General features: G+C 49.6%; 2 protein-coding genes and 2 long non-coding RNA genes across 6 annotated transcripts in view; 2 read left to right on the top strand and 2 right to left on the bottom strand.

The window, feature by feature from the left end:
• The window catches only part of ACSF2 (acyl-CoA synthetase family member 2), a 55,275-nt gene extending 45,828 nt beyond the window's left edge, over positions 1–9,447 (bottom strand). The window contains exon 1 of the mRNA XM_040640818.1: positions 9,298–9,447. Coding sequence (XP_040496752.1) covers positions 9,298–9,425 — 128 coding nt within the window. The 5' untranslated portion in view covers positions 9,426–9,447. The remainder of the gene's footprint in view (positions 1–9,297) is intronic.
• Positions 5,971–7,306, bottom strand: LOC121105019. Its single transcript, XR_005837447.1, has 3 exons — positions 7,015–7,306; positions 6,377–6,602; positions 5,971–6,008 (listed from the first exon to the last, which is right to left on the bottom strand). It is a non-coding gene; the product is annotated as an uncharacterized LOC121105019 (long non-coding RNA).
• Positions 9,335–17,967, top strand: LOC121105018. Of its 3 annotated transcripts, none has more exons than XR_005837445.1 (2): positions 9,335–9,464; positions 14,073–17,967. It is a non-coding gene; the product is annotated as an uncharacterized LOC121105018 (long non-coding RNA). The 3 variants fall into 3 exon arrangements; XR_005837444.1 differs by having other exon boundaries at positions 9,342–9,474; XR_005837446.1 differs by having other exon boundaries at positions 9,360–9,474; positions 14,070–17,967.
• Positions 17,968–20,226: 2,259 nt separating this feature from the next.
• The window catches only part of LRRC59 (leucine rich repeat containing 59), a 12,712-nt gene continuing 10,149 nt past the window's right edge, over positions 20,227–22,789 (top strand). The window contains exons 1-2 of the mRNA XM_040640815.1: positions 20,227–20,561; positions 21,698–21,757. Coding sequence (XP_040496749.1) covers positions 20,457–20,561; positions 21,698–21,757 — 165 coding nt within the window. The 5' untranslated portion in view covers positions 20,227–20,456. The remainder of the gene's footprint in view (positions 20,562–21,697; positions 21,758–22,789) is intronic.

The following is a 22,789-nucleotide window of genomic DNA, read 5'->3' as shown; positions in this document are numbered from 1 at the left end:
ACACGGGACTCACGGTTGCTACTGGTGGTCACAGCGGCACATCCTCTCCAGGGCAATTTCCAGGAAAGCCGGACATGTCAACCCTTTAACACAGCAATTGCTCTGCTGGAGACATAGTTATATAATGGAAAAGGAATAATCCAGATCTATAGTGTCCGTGTAAATAGATCTTTAAAACATACTGTTGAGAGAAAAAAGGAAAGGCATCCAGCGCAACGTGTGCTGAGATTACAAAAGCCTAAGTATTGTTTATGGGAACAAAAAAATAGGAAAACTGAAAGCACTTATTACTTGATTGGCATGATTTGAAGTGCTTTCCAAATGATCAAATACACTGTTTATGGATTGGAGACATATGAAAAACAAAAAAACGCACCTGGACACGACACGCATTCAATTTATGCCATTGGCTCTCAGTGACAGGCGGGTTGCAGGACGGCTATGAAAAGGACTTGAACTTGATCCATATTGTTTTATTTCTTTTATTTATAATTTTCTGTAACAAGTATGGCTCTATGTGAATTTGGAGTGGTGGGTACCTAGGTGTTTGTTACTTTAGCATGGGATTATGGTTGTTTTTTTTCCCCATATGAAATACTTAAGAAGGAAAACACAAGAGGATGGGTGAACTTCCAGGAAGGGCATCTAAAACTTTCAAAAGATGGAGCAACTTCCTGGCATGGACAGAGGGAGACGCACTGGTCCTGTCATGGGAAGGGCCAGGGCAAGACCAACACGCATGCGATGAGAAAGATCCCAGTCTGTCTCTGAAGTTCACGTGCCATACGCACAGGCAAGCCTCTGCCCTCAGTCCACACCTTCCCTCTTGTATGAGACACAGTTGCAGCTACATGGGCCAGTGCATCTCCTAATTCATGGTGGAGGAGAGACAGGTTCTCCCCTTTCACCCCCCCTTGCACAACAAGATTCACACCATCACTATCCGACACACCATTCTTCCAGCCCCGGACCACTTACTCATGCACGCCCCGCGGGGCTGCGTCCTCTCCTCTCCCTAAGTTGCACAAAGACACTAGGCTGCTGGGTGACCTGGGAGTGGCACCTGACATGGGAGTAGAGATGGCCGATGCCCGGGCAGGAGGGGACAACTTGGAACCTGTAAGAGCTGTCTGTCCTGAAATAAAGTTATAACTTTTAGGTACCGGCATAGATTGGTAACATATTTATACCAGTGACAACATATGGCTATTGTTCAAGAAAATGAAAGTGTTGGGGCGCCTGGGTGGCACAGCGGTTAAGCGTCTGCCTTCGGCTCAGGGCGTGATCCCGGCATTGTGGGATCGAGCCCCACATCAGGCTCCTCCACTATGAGCCTGCTTCTTCCTCTCCCACTCCCCTGCTTGTGTTCCCTCTCTCGCTGGCTGTCTCTATCTCTGTCAAATAAATAAATAAAATCTTAAAAAAAAAAAGAAAATGAAAGTGTTGTATGGCAAGCAAAACCCAAACGATGGTCATTTTTTTAATTGATGGCACAGAATGACCGATGTTAAAAAAAGGTTGTCAGAAAAAAAGAGGAATATTGATTTAAGTCTCTTAGAAAAAAAAAAACACCTCAAAATAGATCAATCTTGCGTGTAAAACGTAAAATTACAAAATATTGAGGGGAAGAAAATGGGAGAAAATCTTCAGGATCTAGGGCTCGGGAAAAAGTTTTTAGACTTGACACCACAAATGTGGTCCGTAAAATTGATAACCGGACCCCATAAAAATTAACACTTTTTGCTCTGTGTACAACCCTCTTAAGAGTGTGAAAAGACGAGGCACAGAGTGGGAGAAAATATTTGCAAACCACATATCTGACAAAGGACCAGTACCTAGAATACATAAAGAACTCTGAAAAGTCAACAGTTAAAAGAACCCAAACAATTCAACTATAAAATGGGCAAAAGACATGATGATACATTTCACCAAAGATGGCAAATAAGTACATGGAAAGATATTCGACCTCATTCGCCATTAGGGCAATTCATATGAAAACCACCCTATCACTCCATATGTATCAGAATGGCGAAAATAAAAAATAGTGACAATACCAAATGCTGGCGAGGATGCTGATGACTCATACATTGTTGGTGGGACTGTAAAATGGTACAGTCATCCTGGAAAACAGGCAGTTCTTTTAAAAGCTAAACAGGCAACTACCATATGAGCCAGCAATTGCACCTTGGGGGCACTGATCCCAAGTAAAGAATTCTGTTCCCAGAGATTTATGTTCACACAAAAATCTGTACACAAATGCTTATAGCAGCCTTATATGAAAACACTGGAAATATTCCAAATATCTTCCAATGAGTAAGCCAATTGTACATCCATATCAAAGAATACTAGTTAGCAATAATAAGAAAGGAACTGTTGACATGCAAAGAAACCTGGATGAATCTCCAGAGAATTAGGCAGAGTAAAAAAACCAATCCTGAAAGGTAGCATACTGTATGACTCTGTCTACACAATATCTTGAAATTACAAAATCATGGAAGATTGCCAGAGGGTAAGCAGGAGCTGGAGGTGAGAAAGAATTAAGTGTAGTCATCAAAGAGAAAATTGAAGGACCGTTGTGGAGGTGGAAATGTTCTGTATCTTGATGGTATCAATGTCATGATCCTGATTGTGATACTGTACTAATTTTGTAAGAGGTTACCCTTCGGGGAAACTAGATAAAAGATCTATGGGATTTGTTTGCATTATTTCTTACAACTGCATGTGAATGTTTAATGATCTCAAAATTAAAAGGTTAACTTAAAAAAAGTCCTTAGATTATCTAATATAGGGGACTGCTAACTCTTGACACATCTGGGTCCCCACTTCTCAGCATGCCTTTCTGTCATCACACCCAAGAGGTAAAATATTGGGCAGATGAGACCATGTCCTTTTCCCCAGAGTTATCAAGGAAAGCTAAACTGTTCAATGCATAATACACACACTTTCATGAATTTTTGTCAAGGTTAGCAGGTCCCTCCTCCCAAAAACACCCGTTGGTTTTTGAGCAAAAGAAGCCAGACACAAGAGCATATACTCTAAGATTCAAGAAGAGGCAAAATTAACCTATGGAGACTAGAAATCAAAACAGCGGTAGCCTCTGGTTAGGGAAGGAAATGGGCTGGAAATGGGCATGAGAGAAGTTTCTAGACCTGTGCTGTCTGTACGGTAACCGCTAGTCACGTGTGGCTGTGGGACACTTGAAATGTGGATAGTTTTCATGAAGGTGTTGTGAGTTTTAAATACCCGATTTGGAAGACTTTATTTAAAAAAAAAAAAGAATGTAAAACATTTCATTCGTCATTTTTTAAAGATTTGTTATATGCTAAAATGATATTTTGACTACTAAAAGAAAATGTATCATTAAATTAATGTCACCTACTTTTATTCCCTTGTTAATACGGCTACTAGAAAACTTGCAATTACATGTGTGGCTCATACTATGATCTACTGAAAAGCACTGGCTGAGAGTGATGGGCAGGTTCTAGATCTTGGGGTGCTGAGTATAGATTCGTTACCCAACATAACCTTCCTGAAGGACTCTAGAGCCTATTAGGGACTACAGAGCACTCCAGAGTGGTACGAGTGACAGTAAAGATGTGAGCAGCTCATCCTATATTTTAGCATCTCGAATAAAACCACGAGTGCGTGTGTGCATATGTGGAGAAAGGATGCAGGAAATTATTATTGGAGTCTAGCAAACCCAAGAAGCCGTTTCTGAAAGCCTGAAGTTCCTGGGGTTGCGAGGCATTCACGCCACGGGTCTTCCCTTGGGTCACTTGTAGGGAGCCCCTGGGGAATGCACACAGGAGCCGGGGGTGGGGGGGTGGGGGGGATGGGGGCTGATTCAAAACACTTGCTCCTTGGTGGGATCACTAAGGTACCCAGGAGGTTAGCTTATGACCTTAGCTTTCGAGAGACAAAACCGTCAATGGTTTCCATTCACTTGGAGAACTAGAGAGAATCGCAGAGTGTCAGGAGGTTGGGAGGAGTTCACAAGGGTTCTAGCACAAGCGAGACTTCATGTGAGTAGGAAGGCTTCATACTTCAACCACAGTGTGCCTGAATTAGGGGATCAGGCCCAAAGCCCAGCCTCCTTAGGAATCACAGAATGTCTACAGAAATGTAGAGTGCTTCTTTCCTAAGTGGCCTATTTTACCAACAAGCCATCGGGCAGAGAGATTGAGTGACTTGCCTAAAGCCACTCTGAACTGGAAGTGGTAGGTCTGGGACTCGCTCCCCTGTCATCAGATTCCCACAGTGAGAAACACATACGCACCAAAAAGGTTCACAAAACAGCATTCGTAAGCTGGAAACACAGCTTGTTTATTTCTGAAGAGCGAGGCACCTGGCAGGATTATTGGTACTTGTCATTTATTAGGACACTCCCCTAGCAAGTCCTATTCAAGGAATGAAATTACATCTTGTACTTTGGTTTGCTCAACATATGATAAGCCAAAAAAAAAAAAAATTGTGAGCACAGGCATGTTACATACCCTGAGCAGCCCAGCTTGGTGTAGGCAATTACCCTGCCAGAACTGTCTCCCTCCTACTCTCCAAAGTTCCTAAACCGTGGGCCTCGAGGTCACTGTAGGAGTGCACAAACCCATTGTTACCAAGCACTACCTGTAAAATAGTTCATCGCTGCAATGGGTTGAAGATCTCTTTAGCACCAGGCTATGAGTTGAAGATTTTCTTTTCTTTTTTTTAAAGATTTTATTTATTTATTCGACAGAGATAGAGACAGCCAGCGAGAGAGGGAACACAAGCAGGGGGAGTGAGAGAGGAAGAAGCAGGCTCATAGCGGAGGAGCCTGATGTGGGGCTCGATCCCATAACGCCGGGATCACGCCCTGAGCTGAAGGCAGACGCTTAACCGCTGTGCCACCCAGGTGCCCAGAGTTGAAGATTTTCTTAATGTGACCTTATTTAACTCTCAAACAATATTATTTACATATGACAAAGGTCAAGTTCAACTTAGTCCCAAACCTACCAGCTAAAATGGTTCATTTGAACCCGGATCTGCCTGGCTTCAACATTTCTGCCTATAGATTGAATAAAGTAAAGAATGTGGGGACACCTGGGTGGCTCAGTCGATTAAGCGGCTGCCTTCAGCTCAGGTCATGATCCCAAGGTCCTGGGATGGAGCCCCGTGTTGGGCTCCCTGCTCAGCGGGCAGTCCGCTTCTCCCTCTCCTTCTGCCCCTCACCCTGCTCGTGCTCTCTCTCTCTCTCTCTCTCTCTCAAATAAGTAAATAAAATATTTTTTAAAAATTAAAGAATATGGGGGAGGCTGGGAGGGCTTGATACCCAGGATTCAAAAAAATTCAAGCACAGGTAAAATTTCATGCAAGGACATGGGTTTCATACTTCAAACTACAGCCCTATCGTCAGAGGGATCAGCTTCAAACTCCAGCCTCATCCACAAGGCTTTCCCAGTCCCATTCCCACCAATCGGATTCTTCCCTGGTTTAATTGCCATCCTCCAAGGAACAGCACCCTTTCTGCTTCGTATCAGAGGGTCTACGGTCTTCCCCTATAGATCCCTTTTAGGCGAAGAACTCAGTGAAAACAAGGTCATTCTTCTTTATACCCCCCCACTGAAGCCTCCAGACCAGAGTGCCATCTACGGCATGAGAGGCAGGAAACGGTAGCCAAATTGATACGCACCATTCACTGGTTACAACGTCTAAGTCTGTAGTTTATTTTCTATTGTTACATTTAGGCTAGAGGATCCCCAGTGTAATGTGTAGGGATATCATTACCAGACCACTTGTTAATCATCTTTGGGGAATCATGGGAAGATTCTATTTTTTGTAACTATTATAGTTTCCAACCAAAATGCTTCCAGGCTTGGGGCACCTGGGTAGCGCAGTCGTTAAAGCGTCTGCCTTCGGCTCAGGGCGTGATCCCGGCATTCCGGGATCGAGTCCCACATCGGGCTCCTCCGCTGGGAGCCTGCTTCTTCCTCTCTCACTCGCCTGCTGTGTTCCCTCTCTCGCTGGCTGTCTCTCTGTCACATAAATAAATAAAATCTTTAAAAAAATCTTAAAAAAAAAAATGCTTCCAGGCTTAATACAATCCCCTCACGTAGGGATAGCATTTTATAGTTTCCAATAGTGGTCCGACCTGATTACAGCCATTCCCCTAGAGCGTTAGTCCACGAAGTTCACTGACCCCTCTGAACTACCATCAGCGCGGAGTCACTGGAGCCCCAGCTCTGAGCATCATTCTTAATTATGAAAGCCTTAAGCCAATGATCTAGGTCTTTCTCAGCGCCAAGTGCTCCCAAAGCCCCAGATGCAACTGGGAGGCAGCCCCAGGCCAGCTTCAGAGGTCTGGAGGAAGTTTGCTCATCTCAAGTTCATCAAGGAATCTTACCCCCCAGGCTCCCTGAAGCCCCAGCCTGGCCCGTCCATTTCCTTGGGGAAAGGGGAAGTGTGGACAAGGGAAAGGAGCCGGTGGTTCACGAGATCTGGAGAACAGTAAGAACTTCTTTCCTCCTGGGGGAAAAGGCTCTGAACAACCCCAACTTTGATGGAGAGCGGTTTGTCTGGCAGATCCAAGGTCTGGACTTGTGGCTGGGCGGAGGCTACCATCCGGGCAGCTGTATAGAAGGAAGAACCAGGGGCAAGAAAGAAGCCACTGAAAAGGGAATTTTCTCCTACCTTTTTTTTTTTTTTAAGATTTATTTATTTATTTGCCAGAGAGAGAAAGAGAGAGAGAGAGCACAAGTAGGGGGAACGCCAGGCAGAGGGAGAAGCAGGCTCCCTGCTGCGCAAGGAACGGGAAGTGGGACTCATCCCAGGATCCTGGAATTATGACCCCAGGCGAAATCAGGAGTCAGGGCGGTTAACTGACGGAGCCAGCCGCATGCTCCCTCCTACTTTTAAATCAGTTGGAATTCCTACCCAGACTCCATCTGAAGGTCTCAGGGATCGGACCTGCCCCAAAGGAAAGGCTGAGCAGAGCAAGACTTTGTCAATCCAGCAAGTAGGTAGCATTAATGACAAACTCACCGGGGTCAGAGGTTAGGTCACGCACTCAAGGTCCCACAGTGGGTAGGTGGAGAAGCCAGGGCTGTAACCCAAGGCAGTCTGGCTTCAAAGTTCTTGCTCTTTCCTAACAGGAAAAACTGGGAATCTGATAAGTAATAGATCTGGGGTGGGAGTTGGGCAGCCGAAAAGCAGGCTTTGTGTGTGCCTAGATCAGAAAAAGCAGAGAGCAGAAGTCCAGGAGCTTTCTATACCATTACACTTGGAACACTGAGTAGTGATCACCTGACTTATCTTTTCCCCCACTAGGCTGCAAGCGTCTGGAAGGCTGGGTCCCTTGGCTTCTATATCCAAAGCACCCACCAGGTGCTTGACATGACATATGTGCTCAGGAATGTCTGTTGGAGCGCCTGGGTGGCTCAGTTGTTAAGCATCTGCCTTCGGCTCAGGGCATGATCCCGGCGTTCTGGGATCGAGCCCCGCATCAGGCTTCTCTGCTGGGAGCCTGCTTCTCCCTCTCCCACTCCCCCTGCTTGTGTTCCCTCTCTCGCTGGCTGTCTCTATCTCTGTCGAATAAATAAATAAAATCTTAAAAAAAAAAAAAAAGGAATGTCTGTGGACTGCTTGAGACTCTGGAGGGTTTCCGAAGGGGAAAGAGGGAGTGAAATCGGGCCAAATCACCACAGTCAGTAGAAAAGGGTTCAAGCACAGGGGAGGGATGGGAAGGAATTAGGCCAAATGCTCAGGGAACCTTCTCTCTCTGGACAAATGGATCTCCTCCCGCTGCAGAGAGAGAAGTTCTCTGAGGCCTGGTGCCTATACCCTGAGACTGTAGGCCTGTACCAGGCAAGGGCTCTGCAGTGTATACACAAAAATGTCAAAGGTCAGGAGCGTTGCTATGTGACCAGAAGTGGCCTGATTTAGCATCGTGAAACATGTCTGCTTTTAGGAGTAACTTTCCTTGGGGTCCTCACACTGTAAGAGGGCACTCACTGAGGAGTCCAGAGGTGGGGCTTGGACGCTAGGAGTATCGATGGTGGAACCTGCCTAGGGAGGCACGGTGAGAAAACCCAGCTGTCTTTTATTTATTTTTTTTAAAGATTTTATTTATTTATTTGTCAGAGAGAGAGCGCTCTGGGGCACAAGCAGGGGGAGGGAGAAGCAGGCTCCCTGCTGAGCAAGGAGCCTGATGTGGGACTTGATCCGAGGACCCTGGGATCCTGACCTGAGCCGAAGGCAGACACTTAACCGACTAAGCCACCCAGGTGTCCCAAAATCCAGCTGTCTTCATCACAAACCCATCTACTGACCAGCCTGGAGCCCCTGGGCTTTCCCAGAAAACTACACATAGCCATCTTAAAGCACTGCATGCTTTCTAGTTACCAGGAACCAGCAAGTTCAAAACGTTGTGATCTTGGAGTTTTAGCCAAAAGAGGAATTTGCTTCTTCTTCCAATCCCCCACCCCCAACCATCCTATTTTTGCTAACCAAACAGTTCTCTCAGAGGAGATGCCCCTTTGTTCTCCTCCATTTTCGCCCTGACTTAGTGGCTGGCCCATCTGGGGGGCAGGGCATGCTCAGTGGTGCCCAGGCCTCCCCAGTCTGGGTGCTGAAGATAACCACCACTGATGCCATCAGTGGGCTCCCAGCTCTGCTTAAGCAACCAACACACGGTCGCGCGTGCAGCCTTACTGCTGGAGAGGCAGCAAAGCTCCGGGGAATGGGCACCTGCCAGCCCCCATCCCACCTTTTGCACTGAGGACAAGGAAACAGGCCCAGCAGGTAGCAAGGCGCAAAAGCAGTGTTCCTCAGCACCTAACGTCAGCACCTAACGAGGAGAGGGGACACCACTGAGCTTAGCCGCCTGGCAAGACAGGCCAAAGATCCCCACGTTTATCCCTTCATGAAAGGGGGTCCAGCTCAGAGAGAGTGTTCTGAAGACAGAGCCTTGCCCCTGCCCCTCTTTCTCAGGCTAGACCGCTGAAGGCCCAGGCTCCTGGCCTTCCGTGTGTGCTCATGTGTGGAAGGAACCAAGACTCCTGGACCAGAACTCGGAGTCAGCACAGGGTCACTGCCAGCCACCAGCTGCAGCCCCAGTCTGCGCGAGCCAGGCCAGCATTTCCTGTTGCCTAGGTGCTGGGTGCGGGGTACCTGCTCCCCAGCGCGGGCCATCCAGAGGTGTGGCAGCCGCCAGCCTGCCAGCCTGCCAGCCAGAGTGGGATCGGCCCCCAGGGAAGCTCTGCAGGCGCCCCCCCAAACTCCCTCCCGGGGGGCCAGGGCCACCCCCTCCTTCCCGGGCCCGCGTACCTGAGGGGGCGGACGCCCTGCAATCTCGCTTCCTGCCAACCCCGGGAGAGGACGGCGCGGGTCCCCAGCACCCCGGGGCTCCTGGCGCACAGCCTCGCGAGGCGCAGCATCCCGACGTAGATGGCCATGGTTCTCTACGCGCTTCCCGGCCCGAGGAAACTTTTAAAGTGAGCCGAGGTGGGGCCAGCGCCGAGCGGGCGGGGAGGCGGGGAGGGTCGCCTCTGCCTATGGGGTGCGGAGGACTCGGGCCGGCGGGGCGGGGCGGGGCGAGGCGCGGAGGAAGCGGCTACGCTCGGGGCCACCTTCCCCTCGGACCCGCGGCCCTCCCCTCCCACCTCGAAGACGTGCCACGGGTTTCCCCCCGGATCCGAAGGCCTCGGGCTGCGGCCGGCTCCTCTCCCGACCACTAGAGGCCTAGGTTTGGGGGCGCAAGGGCTTGTTGATTGCTCGGAGAGGGAGCCCGCGCGGGTCGTGAGTGCGGGCCGGGCGGCGAGGCCCAGACGCGTCCATCCCCGGAGCCCCGTTTAGCGCGCGGGTCCCGTGCTGCCTCCCCGCTCCTGGGGTTGCGAGCAAGAGGCCAAGAGAGCCGGCGCGAAGCCTGGAGCAGAGGGCCCGCGGTGGGTGGGGAGGCGGCCAGGACCAGAGTGCGGTGGGCAAGCCCCCTCCGGGGCCAGAAGTCAGCTAAAGGGACGCCAGTTGGTACCCCTGGCTCTTATGGGGCAGCCCTGACCCCCTGCTGTGCACCGTGTAAGGTGGCATCAGGGACTGGAACGTGTGCTTCTCATCCCCCAGCTATTCGGGCTTAGGGCACAGTTCCGCGCCCTGCCCAAGGCGTGAGGGGAAAGCAGCTGTACAGAGGCTCAGCCCAGGGCGCCTGTTCCCGCTCTGGGCCTGGCTGGGAAGGTGGCGCTGGGCACCACACAGTGGCACACATGTCAGTTTCACGCCGTCTTAACCCTTCCTCCAGACGAGGAGGAGGACAGCAACGGGCGGGGGGTGGGGTTGGGGCGGGGGTGGGGGGAGGCTGTGGAGGGGTGACCTCCCCTTTCCTGCCCCAGAGACAGAGATGAAAATCTGGGCCCAGCAGAAAACGTGGTTAGGGGCGGGGCCTGACAGTAGAAGATCTTTGCCCTCATCTCCCGGACTTTGGCTCAACTGACGTCCTGAGAAGGGGACCATGCTGCTCTTGGTCACCACACTGAGCGTGACCTCAGATCCCCCTGAAACCCTGACTCCTGGGGAAGGTCTGCCCCCTTCAAGCTGTGTGATAGCGGAGGAAGGAGGATGGGGGGGTGCAGAGAAGTGATGAGGCGCTGAGCTCTCAAGAGCCCACCTTCCTAATGGGACTAACTTGCTGACTCGGATAGCTGGTCCCAGGAATGGAATGCCCTGGAGCACATCCCAGGTCCAGGGGATCAGCTCTGCCAGTGCCTTGCTGGGTGGCCCTGGACCCGTGAAGTGGTGTGTGGGTATTGCTCTCACAGACACTTCTAGTTTCCTTGCTAGTTTGAGGGTCAGCCCTGGGGGGAGGGGAGAGGGGAAGAGAAGGATGAATTCCTCTTGAACTTGCTCCGGCCTCTGCTCTCCATACTCAGGCTTCCGTGACTTCCCAGACACGAGAGCCTGGGGGTAGCAGCCGCCAGCGTCAGGGGAGCTTCCAAAGCCAGACTCTTTGGAAGGGTTCTATCTGGCCTTCACAATGACCCTGCAAGGAGCAGGCGTGCCTTGGAATATGTTGCTGTTTTTATGCATGAGGAAACTGAGGGGCGCCTGGCTGGCTCCATGGGTGGTGGAGGTGTCCCCCCACCTCTTGCAACTCTTGATCTCAGGGTTGTGAGTTCAAGCCCCATGTTGGGTGTAGAAATGACTTAAAATCTTGAAAAAAAAAAAAAAAGAAAGAAAAGAAAAGAAAAAAAGGAAAAGAAACTGAGATCCAGGGAGGTTCAGCTACCTGGCCAAGGTCAAGGTGAGCACAGTGAGCACAGGCCAAGGCTCAGGCCACACTTACTTCGTAGCTTCAGGCAGGTCACAGGGCCTCTCCAGCCTCAGTCATCATCTTTAAAATGGGGACAACAGGGGCACCTGGGTGGCTCAGTCGGTTGGGTGTCTGCCTTCAGCTCGGGTCATGATCCCAGCGTCCTGGGATCGAGCCCCGCATCGGGGTCCCTGCTCCTCAGGAAGCCTGCTTCTCCCTCTCCCACTCCCCCTGCTTGTGTTCCCTCTCTCGCTGTCTCTCTCTGTCAAATAAATAAATAAAATCTTTAAAAATAAATAGATAAAGAATAAAATGGAGAACAGTAAGTGTTGGCGAGGAGGTGGAGAAACCGAAAGCTTTGTGCATTGTAAGAGAATGTAAAATGGAGCAGTCCCGGTGGACAGCAGCATGGCAGTTCCTCAAAAAGTTAAAAACGATAACTCCATGACCTAGCAACTCCACCTCTAGGTTTGTACCCCAAGGAATTGCAAATAGGAACTTGAGCAGACATTTGTACACTTATGTTCGTAGCGGCATTATTCGTAATCGCCGAAAGGTGGAAACAAGCCAAATGTCCCTTGGCGGATGATCAGGTGGAGAAACGAGAGGTGGTATGTCCGTACGATGGAATATTATTCAGCCTTACAAAGGAGGGAAACTCTCACATGTGCTGTAAGAGCAACGAACCTTGAGGACATCCTGCTAAGTAAAATGAGCCAGACACGAAAGAGCAAACGCTTACGCGAGGTACCTGAGGTAGTCACATGCCACCGGAAGTCGAATGGTGGTTGCCAGGGGCAGGGGGGAGGGGGAGGGGGAAATTAGTGTTGAATGGGTATAGAGTTTTCATTTGAGAAGATGAAAAGGTTCTGGAGATGGATGGTGGTGATGGTTGCACAACAGCGTGAGGGAACTTGATGCCACTGAACTACGCACTTAAAAATGGTCAAAAAATGGGCGGCGCTTGGGTGGCTCAGCTGGTTAAGTGTTTGCTCTTGGCTTTGGTTCAGGTCATGATTTTGGGGTCCTGGAATGGAGCCTCTCCTAGGACTGCGTGCTCAGCGCAGAGTCTGCTTGTCTCTCCCTCCCTCCCCTTCTGCTCCTCCCCCTCTCCCTCGCGTGCACGCTCTTTCTCGCAAATAAAGGCTTTAAAAAAGTGGTTAAAATGGTTAAAATAAAATGCTAATTTTTATTTATGTCTATTTTGTTACAATAAAAAAAGAGTTCTCTTTGGAGCATGGGACTGGGAGGAGGGGTAGAGCAGAGAACCGATGCTTTTTTTCTTGAAAAGCCTTTTTCTTGTTTTATTTTCCTAAGACAATGTACATGTTTGTTTGGTTTTTGTGGGGTTTTTTTAGATTTTATTTATTTACTTATTTATTTTTAAAGATTTATTTATTTATTTGACAGAGAGAGAGAGACAGCCAGTGAGAGAGGGAACACAAGCAGGGGGAGTGGGAGAGGAAGAAACAGGCTCCCAGCAGAGCAGGGAGCCCAATGCGGGGCTCGATCTCAGGACCCTGGGATCACGCCCTGAGCTGAAGGCAGATGCTTAACGACTGAGTCACCCAGGCGCCCTCAGATTTTATTTATTTTTAAGCAATCTCTACACCCACTGTGGGGCTTGAACCTACAACCTTGAGGTCAAGGGTCATGTGCTCTATCAACTGAGCCAGCCAGATTCTCCATACATGTTTTATCTCAATAAAAAAATTTTTTTTTGAGAGAGAGAGAGAGAGAGAAAGGGAGAGAGCATGGGTGGGGAGGGGTGGAGGGAGAAGGAGAGAGCAAATCTTTTTTTTTTTTTTTAAGATTTTTATTTTATTTATTTGACAGAGAGAGAGAGAGATAGCCAGAGAGAGGGGGAACACAAGCAGGGGGAGTGGGAAAGGAAGAAGCAGGCTCCCAGCACATGAGCCTGACATGGGGCTCGATCCCAGGACCCCGGGATCATGCCCTGAGCCGAAGGCAGACGCTTAACGACTGAGCCACCCAGGCGCCCCGAGAGAGCAAATCTTTTTTTTTTTTTTTTTTTAAAGATTTTATTTATTTATTCGACAGAGATAGAGACAGCCAGCGAGAGAGGGAACACAAGCAGGGGGAGTGGGAGAGGAAGAAGCAGGCTCATAGTGGAAGAGCCTGATGTGGGGCTCGATCCCATAGCGCCGGGATCACGCCCTGAGCCGAAGGCAGACGCTTAACCGCTGTGCCACCCAGGCGCCCCCCGAGAGAGCAAATCTTAAGCAGGCTCCCTGCCTAGTCCTGAACCCCACACGGGGCTGGATCTCCTGACTGTGAGATCATGACCTGAGCCGAAATCAAGCGTGGGACACTTAACCCATTCAGCCCCACCAGGCGCCCCTCAATAAAATTTTTTACTAGCAGGCTTCTTGATGAGTCCCACCGATGATGTACAGAGACTAGCGTGTTTGGTGAGGTTTTTTTTACAGCAAAGCAATGAGTGCAAAGGGGTTGCTTAGGCTGGCGATTAACCTCGGACTCAGGGAAGAAATCCAGCTCAGCCACCTTTTCTCTCAATGACCATGGGCAAATTTCTTTTCTCTGGTGCAATTTTTCATAGCTCTCTGTTGTAATCGACTGGCTAAGAAAAATGTCACTTTTAAAGAATCTTCTTTGCTGGACGTCTGAGGCAGGAGCTCTCTGGGTAGAAATGCAGAGCTCCCAAAGGAGAGGAGGAAAGAAGAGACTGCTAGCAGCCTAGGCAAAGGGAAAGGGAGAGGAGGATGAGGAAGGGTTCTCATTTTGTTTTGTTTTGTGTGTTGTTGTTTTTCTAAAGTAGGCTCCATGCCCAAGGTGGGACTTGAGCTCATCACCCTGCGATCAAGAGTCAGATGTTCTGCCGACTGAGGGAGCCAGGTGCCCCTGGATTCTCATTTTGAACAAAGAGATGACAGTCCCTGAAGACAACAGAAGGCTCACCCTCTGTCTGTCCGATCTGGTAGCCGGTACCCAAAACAAAAAACAAACAAGAAGGCTGATTTAAAAAAAAAAAATCGTTCTAATAGTGGCTGTTTCTGATATTCAAACTGGAAGTGAAAATCAGGAACTTATTCTGAACTGCTGTGCGGAGTAACAATATTGTGATTACAACTAGGCACTGATGGCAGACACAGGCAGGTAGGATCTTAAAACAATCACAGTTTTCTGGCAACTCAAAACTGAAAAACTTTAAACCAGCTGCAATCCTAGCGGCTGCCAAAGGTTGTGAAAGCCTTGCTTTTGTAAGAAAGGGAGGGCGAAAATCCTTTTTGGATGGTGTAATTTTCAACTTTTCTTGGCTCAAAGTCAGGAACTAAGGTCAACTGTGAAATAAGTCTTGGGTAAGGACCCAGTGTTATCAGATCAAAGCAAATTCATCTCCCTTTACTCATTCGTTGGTTCTGCGGACATTCATTGAGTACCTTTTTGGTACCAGGCACAGTGCTGGGCCCTCCAGCTGGAGATATGAATGAGGCAGGACATCTGACCTCAGGGAACCCAGTGTCTTCCAGAGAACGCTCACCCTGAGACTGGTGATGACATGCGATGTGGCTGGTGCTGTGGGAGTAGGGGTAAAGGGGACAGGTACCTACCCTGGGCATGTCCCAGAAGGTCCCCTAGAGATCTGAGCTGATTCCTTGAAAAATGAGCTGTGTATGAATTTCCTAGGGCTGCTGGAATAAATTACACACATTTAGTGGCTTAAAAACAACAGAACTTTATTCTCTTACGGTTCTGAAGGCCAGAAGTCTGAAGCGAGTCTTATGGGACTAAAATCCACGGGTTGGCAGTGCTGGTTCTTTTTGAGGCTCCAGGGGAGAATTGTTTCTTGTCTCTTCCAGTTTCTGGTGGCTTCAGGTCTTCCTCGCTTGCAGCTCCATCACGTCTAATCTCCCTCTGCCTCCTCCTCCTCCATGTCCCATCTCCTCTGCCTCTCTTCTAAAGGACACTCGTGATGACATTGAGGGCCCACCTGGATGATCCTGGATAATCTCTCCATCTCAAGATCCTCGATTTAATCACATTTGAAAAGTCCTCCTTGCTGTGTAAAGTAACGTAGTCACGGGTTCTGGGGATTAGGTCGTGGACGTCTTGGGGAACGTTATGCAGCCCACCATAGACCGGACTGGGAGGAGCAACTGTGGATGACCGATGGGATGTTCCAGGGGGAATACATATCAAGGGAATATGGAAAACGTGTCTGTGAAGGCAGAGAACCTGTGCATTCTGGGAGTTGCTGTTAGTTTTGTTAGGGGAGCAAAGAGTGCTTTTTGGGGAGGAATGAGGGATCAGGTAAGGTCTATGAGAGAGGCAGTCAGGGCATATATTACAATGATTAGGGACTGTATTCCCAGTGAGCCCACAGCTAGTGTGTAGCATGTGGTAGGTACTCAATACACTTTCGGTGGTTTGAGTCAAATGAATGACTCAGACAAGTAATAATTGTAAAATGCCTACTGTACATTTGTGGGGGGTAAAAATATACAAAGGATCTCCAGGGCCACCTGGCTGACTCAGTCAGGAGAGCATGCAACTCTTGATCTCAGGGTTGGTTGTGAGTTCAAGCCCCATGCTGGGTGTAGAGCTTACTTTGAAAAAAAAAAAAAAGGCAGCATTCTTGAAAAGGATCTCCCTTTGGTGGGATTCAAGCCCTGTGATCAAGAAGTGAGGCCTTTTAGTCCTTAGCCGTGGGTCAGGATGCTTCCAGAGCTGGTACCACGACCCAAGCCAACACTTCTTGCCACTTGGCCATGTTCGGTGTATAGGCAACGTCTTCCCTCATGGTCTCAAGAGGGCAGTTCCAGGCCTCAGACTCAGACAGAACCAGCATGACCACCTTTGATGATCCAGGAGAGCCTTTCCCTGGAGCGATGCAACAGACGCCCCTGGGTTCCACCTCTTTCACTGTTACTCTTGCCCACACGCAGGTGCAAAGCAGGGCACAGTACTGCGGGCGTGGGGTCACTGCAGGGCATCCACAGATATGGCTCACTTTTGGTCAGCCATCACTTCTGGTAATCAGGTGAGTATTTCCGGAGGAGGGGTCATCCAGACTGGGCCTTGAAGGATAAAAAGGATGGTGACCTTGCAAGGGCAGGAAAGGGCATTCCAAGCTGAACGGCACGCACGCAGGGGAGGAGGTGGGAACGTATACTTCAGCAGGGTTTCAGGAAGCATTTTTTCGAGTGCCTTCCAGGGGATGGGAACTTCGTGTATCTTTTTTCCCATTTAATCTTTGTTAAAAATATAGCTTCCTCGGGGTGCCTGGGTGGCTCAGTCGGTTAAACATCTGCCTTCGGCTTATCGGGTTGGGCAGGCCCCTTGCGGCTATTTTTTTTTTTTTTTTATCTCACGAGGTTAAGTGTTCTTGGCAATTCTTGTTCATTTATCCTTCCGTATGAATTTGATTTTCCCCCCTGCTATATGTATTTTCAGATCGTTTTTACCCAGTTCTAAAAACAAAAATCTTATTGGGATTTCTAATTGTGATTGCTTTAAATTTAGAAATTTACTTTGGGACGGACTGATTTATGGTGAACATGGCATCTCTCTCTATTTGTGGAAGTATTTAACACAAGTCCATGTAAATAAATAAACCATAAAGAGACAGATCATTGCCTTAAAAGGTACTTTGGGAGCTCCAATCCTCAAGGGCTAACCGAGTCTCTTTTTTTCAACCCACCACCCACTACTGGCTGAAGAGACCCAGCTGCCCTTAGAAAAAGTTGACTTCTTGCATCATGCTATTTGGCCCTTACTCACAGGTGTCTCTGTGTGGGTCCTTGGCACACTTCCCCGTTTTCTTATGCCCATTCTATAGAAGGAGAAACAGGGGCTTGGAGAGGTAGGGTGACTTGCCAGAATGGCACTGCAGCTAACAGTCACAGAGCTGGCCTGATACCCAAGCTTCTTCCAGGAAGCTGCTACATCCTGCCCTGGTCCTGATCTTTGCCTTCTCAAGGGCCGTGGTGCTTTGTTCTCTTTGGCAGCTCCCCAGACAACCTGGACATCCAGGCACAAGGTGGCACTCGGTTTGGGGGCTGCAGCCAAGGGCCCGTCTATTGTTCCCACGGAAAAAGCTGCCCACAGATGACAGGCTCCATTTTCGCATGAAGCTGCCTTGGGACAACAACAACAACAACAACAACAACAACAACACCTTTCTCAGAGTGAATAGTTGTTGTCAATTGCCCACTCTTCCACGCCGCCTCCCTGGGCTACGACTCTGCCTGTCATTTGACCCATTATGCCACCTCCTCCATGGTGCCTTCCTGCTATCTTCCTTCCTCCAGGCTCTTTTTCCCCACCGTGCTGGGTATGACACATGTTTCGTGAAATACATTCACCTCCTTACGGTGACTGTCTTTAAATAGCTAGAAGTCAAGTACCTCTCTGAGCCTCAATGACTTTCTTTGAAAAACCGAAATAATGTCTGCTTTGTAAGGCTGTTGTGAGTTCAAGAAATAACATATGTAAATCATAGCCCCGGACAGAATGCTCTTAAATATGTAGGTCTGATGTTATCCCTTCAGACACATACCCGCACAGCCCTGTACGTTTACATAGGTTTTGTCTGTATGTGTTAGGGCCCTTATCCTTTCTACTTTATATAATGATTACTTGTGTTGACTGTAGGCTCCTTGGGAGCAGGGATGACAGGGTGTAGTGAAAAGAAACAGGATTTGGAGTGAAAAGATTTGAGTCTGCCCGTCTGTGACTGGGGACAAGTTACCTCTCCCCGAGTTTCTTCCTTAATAAAGAAGAGACAACAGGGGTGCCTGGCAGGCTCAGTCAGTTAAGGGGTTAAGCGTCGGACTCTTGATTTTGGCTCAGGTCAGTCATGATCTCAGGACCCTGAGATAGAGCTCCCCATCCCCCCACTCACATGAATGCACCCTTGCTCTAAAAAAATAAGAGAGAGAGAGAGAGAGGACAATAAAATGTGCTGTGTAGTCTCTTCGTGTACTTTTTCACAATGAGATAATGGATGCTCAAGGGCTTTAGAGATTGCCAAGTGCTAATGTCCAATTATTCAATTGCCTTGTCTGGTTCCCAGAAGCCTTGTTGGGGGTGGAGGGGTGTGCACCAGGATTTGTGAAATGAATAGGTCGCTGCACTGACTTCATTTGATCTTCGCAGTTGCCCTCTGAGAGAAGCTTTGATGTCCCCATTTCAACGATGAGCAAACTGAGGTGCGAAGTGGGTAAAGTGCTTCACTTGTTCATTCATTCATTCATTCATTCAGCAGACCTTTGACTGAGAACCACCATGCCTCAGACGCTCAGACACTGGGGGTACAAAGACAAAATCCCTCCCTCACAGTCCAGAGAGGAGGACAGACACATAAAGATAAGTATAGCCCAAGGCAAATTCTGAATTATGGCTAGTATTTATCAGTTCCTTACTAAATGCCAGTCACTACGGTAAGCTCAGGAAGCTTGCGGTGTTTTGTTCATTCAATGCTCGGCAGACTCTACCGTTAGGCACCATTATTATACACATTTCTCATCTGTCCCTAAATAAGGCATGGTGATTGCTTGGGCTTTCATAAATAGCAACTGGCCAAGCCAGAGGCCCTGCCTTAGCCCCCAAGCTCTATCACCTCTGATAGTAAGGTAGCACGTAGGACATTATCAGAGTCCCAAGGAGAGACCCCTCACTAGCTCTGGAGTTCATGGTGGTCCGGGGAGGTTTCCCGAAGGACTAGAAATGAGCGAAGCAGAGGTGCCTTGGGAAGCAAGGCCATCCCAGGAAAGGGAAAGGTGTGGACTCTGATGTAGGAAAGACCTTAGGGTTCAAAGCCGGTGGCCAAGAAAGAATTCTTGAGACACTTTGGTGCAAAAAGGTGGTTTTATTAAAGCATGGGGACAGGACCCGTGGGCAACCTGTTATCTACTTTCAAGCTGGGAGGTTGTTAAGGATAGCCTAAGTCTCTAAGGAATTTTGGAAGCAGGTTTCCAGAACCTTGAGGGGGCTAGCTGTTGTTGAAAAAGGTAATTTATTACTGTTTAATAAAACCTTAGTCGTGAGACCCTTCAGATGCATATTGGTGGGTCACGTGCTTGGGGGATGATTGCCAAGGTGTATCTTAGGAGGGTTTAGAGATAAAGGAAGTTTCCAAAGGAATTTTTATGTGTTAAAGTAGACTCATAGAATCCTGGGGGGGGGCAGGGGGGGTCTGGCTTGCTTTGCCCTCAGCAAGGTATTAACATGGAGGGACCTGAGCTCCGAGAGGAGTGTCACTCTGCCTGTTTTAAGGACTTATCAGTGGGCTGTAAGTAGTAAGGAAATTTAATAATTTTTCTTCTGCCTTTGTTTCCTACATCGGAGGCCACCTAATGGAAGTCTACACAGCATCCCAGGCAGGGAGGGACTGGGGTTTGTGAGGAGACTGCAGAAGCAGGCAGGGACCAGTCTAGAAAGGAGAGTGGTCCATATTCTAGAGGTAGCCAGAGGTTTGAAGGGTTTTAAGCAGAGGAAAGACTTGGTTAGATTTTTAGAACGATCATCTGGGGAGCTGGGTAAAAGTGGATGGCAGGGAGAGAGACTCAGTAATCCAGGTGAGAGGTTTTGGCGGCCTGGGCAAGGGCTGGGGCAGGGAAGAGGAGATACGAGAGATTTCCGGGGGATGATCATTTGGGGATTAAGTAAAGAGGACAGAGAGCAATTTTGAAAGACGCGTGCAGTTATGGCTCCTAATCCAGGGGAACAGGGTAATCTGATGAAGTCATCTTGGGATGTAACCTAAGTCTTTTGGCGCCCAGTCCCGTGCCCTTTCGCCTCCTGGCGCTGCCAGCGACGGTGGCGCATCATCGGGCCACTGGCAACCGAACTCGCAGCTTTGAACCCCACCCTTCCGGAGGTGGCGGCCACTGCAGTGCGCCCTCCTAGACGTGAGAGGGCGCTCCCGCACTAGCCAGGGCCGCTCTGGCCCCGCCCGTCTCAGTGGCCGCGGAAGGTGACGTGGACACGGAAGTGGTCGTCGTCGCGGCGGCACCGGTGGGAGCGGGGCGCGGGGCTCAGAGTGCAGCGGGCGGTCGGGCGGACGGCCGCGTCTCGCACCTGCGGCGGCGGAGGACGCGGGCGTTGTCGGTTGGGTGCGAGTCCCCTGAACCGACGAGCGGCTTCTCAACCCCTCTCCTGTGGGAGCCCCCGGAGCCGGGACCGCTCGGCCGGCGTCACCATGACCAAGGCCGGTAGCAAGGGCGGGAACCTCCGCGACAAGCTGGACGGCAACGAGCTGGACCTGAGCCTCAGCGACCTGAACGAGGTCCCCGTCAAGGAGCTGGTCAGTATAGCCCCGCGAGGCCCACGTGCCAGCCCGAGACTGGCGCTGGCCCCTGTGCGGGTCGCCTCCTTTCCTACGCCTCAGTTTCCAGATCTTAAAACTAGGGGGGAGGAGTGGGGCTAAGTTCCCGGGGAGCCCACCTCTGCCCCCAGTTTTCTTCCTGGGGTGTACACGTGTCACTTTGGCGCAGTTCCAGAAGATGAGAAGGCGCTGCTTGTTTGGCCGTGGGCTTTTTACGGATCGGGAGTGAGTCTCCCCTCCCATCTGGGGGGCTTTCACAGCGCTCAGCTCCGTGTCTGACTCAAAGTAGGCGCCCACGGAGTGGTTGCCGGCTGTTCGGAGAATGAATGAATAAATGAATGAATGACTCCTCTGAGAAGTAGGCCTCTGGGCAGACCTGGGTGTGGCCCGGAACCGTGCATTTCTAGGAAGCTGGCAGTCCCAGCTGGCTGTCCCGGCCCTGAGGCATCCTTCCTTGAGGCACGTGTAGTGTCACTGCTTGGTTGGCAAGGGCTCTTCCCAACTCAGCCTGAACTGGCTGGAATCCAGTTGCTGCTGCCCACCCCACCACCTATCTCCTCCCACACTTGCCGCCAGGAAACTGAGGCCTGAGGTCCCAGGAAGATTACGCAACTGGTTTGTTGGCAAAGTGGAGTTAAATCATAATCCCTGCTTTTCCCACCAGGTTTCCTACCGGCCCTGGCACACTAGGGTCACTTTGGGTGACCTACCCTTTGCTGCCTTTAATGAATTACATTTGCCTTTGGACACTTGGCTCTGTTGTATGGAAGTTAGAACAGAGTTCCAGTTCATATTCCAGTTCCATTGCTTAAGAGCTGCGTCCCTGTCCTTGGCAAGCTAGTTAACCTTTATGCCCATAGATTTCCTCATTTATAAAATGGTGGTAATAGTTCCCATTTTACAGGGTTGTGAGGGTTAAGATTGTAATGTAGGATACTTGGTAGGTATTAAATGTTGATGCATGTAGCTATTACATTATTATTACTATCACATTATATTTCAGTGCTAATTTTTAAAGGCCTTCCTAGTTGTGGCAATTTTCGCTGGAAAATGCTTCATGTCACTGAACCATTCCACGTGTTGGTTTGACATTTTGTTCGCATTTCTTTTCCTAGGCTGCCCTCCCAAAGGCCACTGTACTGGATTTGTCCTGCAATAAACTGACTAGTCTACCGGTAAGATTGGCAGGCAAGCACGATTCCTGCTAGAGCCCCGATGCTTCTTGTTTGAGGGAGTTATGTCTTTAGGGCCATAATTTCAGGACAGGCCTGCAGACAGGCTATAACTGAATGGGAGCGTGCTGGGGGTGGAGTGGGGTGGTTTGTCGCAGCAAGAAGGGAAGCACGGTAGAGGCTTCATTCTTTAGAACAGTGGGAAAGTTAGGCCATGAAAAACTAAGGTCAACAGAATGCTGGCTGAATCACTTATGGGAGTCATCTTTTTTTCTGCCTTACTTTATTCTTTTGAAAAGTAGTTTACCTCCCTATTGTGTAGAGGAGAGTAGAGACCATTCTGTAAGTTCCTCTGCATTCCAGGGAGAAAGCTGTTTATGGACAGCCTCCTTGTGTATCTTTTAATGAGGGACAAGGAAAAAATGTGGTTTGGGGGGACTACTGTATCATTATTCTCCCAACCCTTGAATTACTTGAGACACATTTTTGTTCAACACACCCAGCCTGTGGTCAGATCCTTTTGATCTTTCTTGCACAACTTCTCCCAGTTCTCCTTCTCCTTCATATGCTTTGCGATGTCTTCAGTCCGCGGTCCTTTACCTGAGTGGGCCCCACAGTGGTTCCGCCCTTCGGCCCCTCCCGGGTGATGGCAGGTGTGTGCTCCAGAGCCACGCGCCTTCAGTGTCAGGCCTGAGTCTGCTGGCGTTGTCGTCTCTGCCGGCGATCGCTCTGGCCATGTCGCTCCCTGCTGGGCTCCACTGGGTTCTGCTTGGGGATCGGGTCTCAGAAGTTGGCAGTTTCTTCATTGGGTCATTAGTCTGTTCCCCCGTCAGTATTCCCCTGGGCCTCACTCATTATCTCTAGCATCTTCCCGCAGCTCAGCAAGAACCGTTTTTCACACTGAAAAAGCATGCGAGATCCCACTGCTTCTCGGAAGCATTTCATGTCTAGTGAAAGTACGGTGGCAAGTCCTTGCCGCCCGCCGCCATGCACACGTTGTCGGCAGTCACGCAGCGCCCCCCCCCCCCCCCCCCC

Source organism: Ursus maritimus, unplaced genomic scaffold, assembly GCF_017311325.1.
Source record: "Ursus maritimus isolate PB19 unplaced genomic scaffold, ASM1731132v1 scaffold_24, whole genome shotgun sequence".
Classification (NCBI taxonomy): domain Eukaryota; kingdom Metazoa; phylum Chordata; class Mammalia; order Carnivora; family Ursidae; genus Ursus; species Ursus maritimus.
The sequence above is the reverse complement of the archived record's forward strand: the minus strand, read 5'-3'. Positions and strand labels throughout refer to the sequence as shown.